This window comes from Anguilla rostrata, chromosome 8 (assembly GCF_018555375.3).
Source record: "Anguilla rostrata isolate EN2019 chromosome 8, ASM1855537v3, whole genome shotgun sequence".
NCBI classification, from domain to species: Eukaryota; Metazoa; Chordata; class Actinopteri; order Anguilliformes; family Anguillidae; genus Anguilla; species Anguilla rostrata.
In genome coordinates, this window is record NC_057940.1 from 17,838,506 (window position 1) to 17,845,305 (window position 6,800).

General features: G+C 41.3%; 1 protein-coding gene across 1 annotated transcript in view; it reads left to right on the forward strand.

Moving 5' to 3' along the window:
• The window catches only part of LOC135260321 (myosin heavy chain, skeletal muscle-like), a 15,050-nt gene extending 8,250 nt beyond the window's left edge, over positions 1-6,800 (forward strand). The window contains exons 20-37 of the mRNA XM_064345565.1: positions 6-37; positions 114-290; positions 535-680; positions 759-849; positions 942-1,331; positions 1,513-1,639; positions 1,719-1,837; positions 1,934-2,130; positions 2,481-2,664; positions 2,752-2,917; positions 3,016-3,140; positions 3,270-3,578; positions 3,695-3,898; positions 3,993-4,289; positions 4,714-4,818; positions 4,926-5,021; positions 5,143-5,277; positions 6,689-6,800. Coding sequence (XP_064201635.1) covers positions 6-37; positions 114-290; positions 535-680; positions 759-849; positions 942-1,331; positions 1,513-1,639; positions 1,719-1,837; positions 1,934-2,130; positions 2,481-2,664; positions 2,752-2,917; positions 3,016-3,140; positions 3,270-3,578; positions 3,695-3,898; positions 3,993-4,289; positions 4,714-4,818; positions 4,926-5,021; positions 5,143-5,277; positions 6,689-6,709 — 2,921 coding nt within the window. The 3' untranslated portion in view covers positions 6,710-6,800. The remainder of the gene's footprint in view (positions 1-5; positions 38-113; positions 291-534; positions 681-758; positions 850-941; positions 1,332-1,512; positions 1,640-1,718; positions 1,838-1,933; positions 2,131-2,480; positions 2,665-2,751; positions 2,918-3,015; positions 3,141-3,269; positions 3,579-3,694; positions 3,899-3,992; positions 4,290-4,713; positions 4,819-4,925; positions 5,022-5,142; positions 5,278-6,688) is intronic.

Below are 6,800 nucleotides of genomic sequence, written 5' to 3' on the forward strand. Positions count from 1 at the left end.
TAAAGTGGAGAAGGAGAAACATGCCACTGAGAACAAGGTCAGTGTTCACCTGCCTTCCATTTTTTAAACACTGGGTTTGTATGGTAGTTTACTGACTCTCTTTGTGTTTACAGGTGAAAAACCTGACTGAGGAAATGGCGGCTCTGGATGAAATAATTGCCAAGCTGACCAAGGAGAAGAAGGCTCTACAGGAGGCTCACCAGCAAACCCTGGATGACCTGCAGAGTGAGGAAGACAAAGTCAACACTCTGACAAAGGCCAAAGCCAAGTTGGAGCAACAAGTGGATGATGTGAGTAACCAAGATACAATCATATTTCGTGGAAGAGAGACAATGACTTGCCTAAAAAAGAAATCTATGATCTTACTTCCCTAATACGGTTAACAATGTAAACCTACAGTACAACAATACTTGCACAACCATATAGATCAATCCTAACTGTAACACACGTGTAATAACTAACATGCTTAAACATGTCTCAGTTAGGTTCTTGTAAATACTTGCAGAACAAATTTATGATTTATCCAATTTCCAGCTTGAAGGATCTCTGGAACAGGAGAAGAAGATCCGAATGGATCTTGAGAGAGCCAAGAGGAAGCTGGAAGGAGACCTGAAGCTGACTCAGGAGAATGTAATGGACCTGGAGAATGACAAACAGCAGATGGAGGAGAAGCTGAAGAAGTAAACAGACACTGTCCCCTAATTAATACTAAAAATCTCACTTAAAAAATGAAATGTTAACATGTCTTTCAATCACAGGAAGGATTTTGAGATCAGCCAGCTTAATAGTAAGGTTGAAGATGAACAGACAGTGAGCATACAGCTCCAGAAGAAACTTAAGGAGCTGCAGGTAATTTTGTGACAAAATTAATCATGGTGGTACTCCTATGGAAGCAAGTCATTCTACTTAATGGGAAACCTTTCAATTTCTCACTATGCCAGGCCCGAATTGAAGAGCTGGAGGAAGAGCTGGAGGCTGAGAGAGCTGCCCGTGCCAAGGTGGAGAAACAGAGGGCAGACTTGTCTAGAGAGCTGGAGGAGATCAGTGAGAGACTGGAGGAGGCAGGTGGGGCCACCGCTGTCCAGATTGAGATGAACAAGAAGAGGGAGGCTGAGTTCCAAAAATTGCGCAGAGACCTTGAAGAGGCGACACTGCAGCATGAGGCCACAGCAGCTACACTGAGGAAGAAGCAAGCTGATAGTGTGGCTGACCTTGGGGAGCAGATCGACAACCTGCAGAGAGTGAAGCAGAAGCTGGAGAAGGAGAAGAGTGAGCTCAGACTAGAGCTGGACGATGTGGTCTCCAATATGGAGCACGTCATCAAGACCAAGGTAAAGAACTCTCCAGTCTCTTTTTCTTTGTGATATTTTAGTGATTTATTGTTATACACTATCTTTGATATATGTCAGATGCTATGCAGCTGAGCACACTAAAACATTTCTGGTTCTTCCAAATATAAATTTTTACGCAGTGGTTAAGTTCTCTCGATTAATCTAAAAAAATCTTTTCAAGGGAAACTACGAGAAAATGTGCAGGACACTTGAAGATCAGCTGAATGAATACAGAACCAAATATGAGGAAAGCCAGCGCAGCATAAATGATTTCAACATGCACAAAGCGAAGCTACAGACTGAGAATGGTATGTAAATTGTATTACTAGTTGACAAAAGCATTTCAGACAATTCAAATATTCACAATTCCTATTCTATCTACCAAAGGGGAATTTTCCAGACTCCTGGAGGAGAAGGATTCTCTAGTTTCTCAGCTGACCAGAGGCAAGCAGTCCTACACCCAGCTGATTGAGGACCTCAAACGACAGCTAGAGGAAGAAGTCAAGGTAATGCATTGACAGTGTCACTTTGTAATTAATTGAAATTACCAAGGCTGTTTATCCATAATCATTTCTGTTGTGTGCTCCATCACTCTCTCTCAGGCAAAAAATGCACTGGCCCATGCGGTGCAGTCTGCTCGCCATGACTCTGACCTGCTGAGGGAGCAGTATGAGGAAGAGCAGGAAGCAAAGGGTGAGCTGCAGCGCAGTCTCTCCAAAGCCAACTCTGAGGTGGCTCAGTGGAGAACTAAATATGAGACTGATGCCATCCAGAGGACTGAGGAACTGGAGGAGGCAAAGTAAGAAAAACATGATTCTTGTATAATAAAGTATAGTAAATCATTTTGTGTACTGTATTCCGTTTATAGTAAAGTGTAGTATAGGGTACTTGTATTTTAAAACTTTATAATGGACCAGATGGGTATTCCCAACTATGTTAGGGACTACAACTCTTCTAACGGATAAGCTTTTTGTTTGTTTTATGTTTCCACTAAAATGTAAGACGAACAAAAAGTTTGTCTGTTAGCAGACCACGCACCTATTAAAAGGGTGAACTAAAATGTCATTGTGGTATACTGATCTGCCAGTGCACCAATCGCATCAGCCATCCTGAATCCTCTCTGTCTCATTTTCTGTAACTTAATACCAGGAAGAAACTGGCTCAGAGACTGCAGGAAGCAGAAGAGGCTGTGGAAGCTGTAAATGCTAAATGTTCCTCCCTAGAGAAAACCAAACACAGGCTGCAAAATGAGATTGAAGATCTCATGGTGGATGTGGAGAGATCCAATGCAGCAGCTGTAGCTCTGGATAAGAAGCAAAGAAACTTTGACAAGGCAATGAGAAATTCTGAATTTCACTAATATGTATTCAACTTTATGAAGGACTAGAGGTAAATAACTTCACTTTTACAATCACATCAGGTCCTGGCAGAATGGAAGCAGAAATATGAGGAGTCTCAGTGTGAGCTGGAAGGTTCCCAGAAGGAGGCCAGATCTCTGAGCACTGAGCTTTTCAAGCTGAAGAACTCCTACGAGGAGTCTTTGGATCATCTGGAGACTTTGAAACGAGAAAACAAGAATCTACAAGGTTAGAGATCAGGCTGTTATTGCCATCTATTTTTTGCAAAAATATCTGTAATTGTTTTTTTATTTTATTAATGCATTATGTACATTCTAACATCTCAGAGGAAATCTCTGATCTCACGGAGCAACTTGGTGAGGGAGGAAAGTGTGTCCATGAGTTGGAGAAAATAAGAAAACAATTAGAACAAGAGAAAAGTGAGATCCAATCTGCTCTTGAAGAGGCAGAGGTAAGGACCCAGTTTCACCCTTAAATTGGTTTGAAAATGTAGAGCAAGGCTTGTACTGGTAAACCTTCACTCAGACACAAAGTATGCTCATGCTAATTATGATAAATTAAACCTGTTGTTTTTTGTCAGGCATCTCTTGAACATGAAGAAGGCAAGATCCTGAGAGCCCAGCTGGAGTTTAACCAGGTTAAAGCTGATATTGAGCGCAAGCTCACTGAAAAGGATGAAGAGCTGGAGCAGGCTAAGAGGAACCAGCAAAGAGTGGTGGATACTCTGCAAAGCTCCTTGGAAGCAGAGACCCGCAGTAGAAATGAGGCCCTCAGGCTGAAGAAGAAGATGGAGGGAGATCTCAATGAGATGGAGATCCAACTCAGCCAGGCCAACAGGCAGGCCGCTGAGGCTCAGAAGCAGCTCAAAGCCCTCCATGCACACATGAAGGTAAATCAGATCTTTCTGCATTTCAATGCAATTAATTCATTTTTACATGAACTTTAGAAGGAATTAAACCCAAACACTAAAATAATGACATTCTTGGTCATTACCATCTCAATTAGGATGCTCAGCTGCAACTGGATGACTACCTCCGTGCCAATGATGATCTGAAAGAAAACATTGCCATTGTGGAGAGACGCAACAATCTCCTGCAGGCAGAGCTGGAGGAGCTGAGGGCCATGGTGGAGCAGACAGAAAGAGGCCGGAAACTGGCTGAACAAGAGCTGCTGGATGTCAGTGAGAGAGTGCAGCTGCTGCACTCACAGGTAAGGTAGCAAAGTACCACCTCTCCTTGGGGTGCTTTCATTAACTGTGAAAGTGTGTTCAGCTCCAGTATCTGCAACCTCTTTATTGCTATAGAACACCAGCCTGCTCAACCAGAAGAAGAAGCTGGAAGGTGACACAGCCCAGCTTCAGACAGAGGTGGAGGAGGCTATACAGGAGTGCAGAAATGCAGAAGAAAAAGCAAAGAAGGCCATTACTGATGCTGCCATGATGGCAGAAGAGCTAAAGAAGGAGCAGGACACCAGTGCTCACCTGGAGCGCATGAAGAAGAACATGGAGCAGACTATCAAGGACCTGCAGCACCGTCTGGACGAAGCTGAGCAAATCGCCATGAAAGGTGGCAAGAAGCAAGTGCAGAAACTGGAAGCCAGGGTGAGTGTCTAAATGTACCACTATACTATATTAGCCAGGGTGAGTGTCTAATGTACCACCACACTACAGTGTCATGAAAAAGTATTTACGTACGCACTTCCTGATTTCCTCTGTTACTGAATATTTGGAAAAGGGAAACTGAGTACACGCATAACACGTTTTAAAATAATTGTTTCATAGTTCAATTCCAGGGTCAGTTTCTAATGTGCCACTATACCATATAAGACTGGAACGTCTACCACTATACTGCAGTATATAAGCCAGGATGAGTATTTGAGTGCACAATGTCTTATTATTAAATACACACACTGAAACATTTCATGCTTTAAATATGAATCTTGAAAAAATATGAATATGAAAAAGTACACTATGGTTAAAGATGATGTGACCAAGTAAGTACATAATTCAATCATAATCTATTCAGGTAAAGGAGCTGGAGAATGAGGTTGAGGCCGAGCAGAAGAAGGGCAGTGATGCTGTGAAGGGCATACGGAAGTATGAGAGACGCATCAAAGAGCTCACCTACCAGGTATCCTACTGGTTTACTGCTGCAAACGTGCTATTTTTTTTCAATCCAAAGAGACCCACAAAAACAGGACGCTCTTAAACTGGTGATCATCTCACATTCATTTCCAGACTGAAGAGGACCGTAAGAATTTGGCTCGTCTGCAGGATCTGGTGGATAAGCTGCAGTTGAAGGTCAAGTCCTACAAGAGAACTTCAGAGGAGGCTGTGAGTATCAACTTGCGTTCTTAACATGGAGGTCATGTTTTACATGGTAAATGTAGCCTATGTTATCAGCTATTTTCTCAGGTCTGGCTTTAATGATTTGCTGTGTGTTTGTGTGACACAGGAGGAACAGGCCAACTCTAATCTGGCCAAGTTCCGCAAGCTGCAACATGAGCTGGACGAGGCAGAGGAGAGGGCCGACATTGCAGAGTCCCAGGTCAACAAGCTGCGGGCCAAGACCCGTGATGTGGGCTCAAAGGTCAGTGAACTCTGATTTAGGTAGATTTCCTTTGTTTTCCATGTCTCATGCTTTATATAATCCTGTCACATATTGTTAAGCAAATGTATTAAGTAGCTAAATATATATCAGAATGATATGTGCAGCTGATACCTTTCTGCTAAGAAAATATGGCACTAGTGAAATTAGCCTCAATATAATGGCTTTAAACTACAAAACCCCTGTGTAAAAGCCCCATCCAGCTGCTTTATAATTCTATATTTTATATAATTCCTGCGTATCTGCAAAGCAAACATGTCACAGTTATTTGAATGAAAAATGTCTACATATTTTAGATAATTTATTTTGCATTACTTCTCTCTCCCCTCACAGAGATCAGGTTGTTTCATTCACATATATTAATATTCATGAGCTCACTACTTGATTGGCTGAGAGCTCACTTATGCGATTGGCTAAAAGTAGGCAAGCGATGACAGACCAACCCACAGAGACTCTAACAATATAAACATACAACCGCCTTTCTCACTGCATAGATCTATCCAGTCTGTGCTTTGGCAAAGAGTTAGTTATCTGACAAGTTGACAAGTTACAAACATTTCTGAGTTCCAAACCAGGTCCTAGCTGCAAAATCAATATTCTGAAGATTTAAACTGGTCTTTGTCAATCATCAGTAAGTAGCTGATGCTGTTGCTGTTTACAAACGTAAAACCCATAATTCTTTGCTCACACCAATGAAATTAAATATATAACTACCTTTCAAACATTTGGTCCAGGGTATACTGCTAGGTATTTTTCATAATGTATCTGCTTTACTTATAGCCTTAAGCACATCCTAATGATGAGTATGGTTGCAACGTGATCAGTTTAGCAATGACTGTAGGCTTCTACAAATAGCCCAAATGGAAAATGATCAGTTTCGTGAAGTCACACATGAGCATGCAGGTATATCAACCCTATTTTAAACATTTCTAATTGTAAAAAGTGAATACTGAAAAAAATTGACACCATTTTTGTGAATTTATTGGTTTATTCATTAAGTGAACACTTTGATTGAAAAACCATTTGCTTGGGAGTACTTACTGTTAGATAGATTTCTTCCTTTTGCATTCGGTGTGTGATAGCCATGGAAATCAGGAAGGTGAAAGTGATTTTGATTAATTATTGATCTCCTTCGAATATTACTCCTGTGTGGATCTCCTTCAAAGATTATTCCTGTATGATGGAGTAAACCTTTCACAGCAGGTAGCCAATGGTGGTCAATTAAAAATCTCCACTGGACCAATGCAAGATTACACCACACCAGGAAGTGCAGCTTATTACCTGTGTGTCACCAGAATTAAGTATATACAATATAAAGTACTCACACACACTGAACATGTCAGTTTTGCCTTCATTTTATTGTTCGTTTTTTATGTCATTTTTTGCATCACAGAAAGGCCATGATGAAGAGTGAAGCTTTCAGATGAACATGTGTTCTAGTTTCCATCTGGTTTCTCTTACCTCTTCCCAGAAATCCTGTACAATAAAATGAAATTGCAAATAAA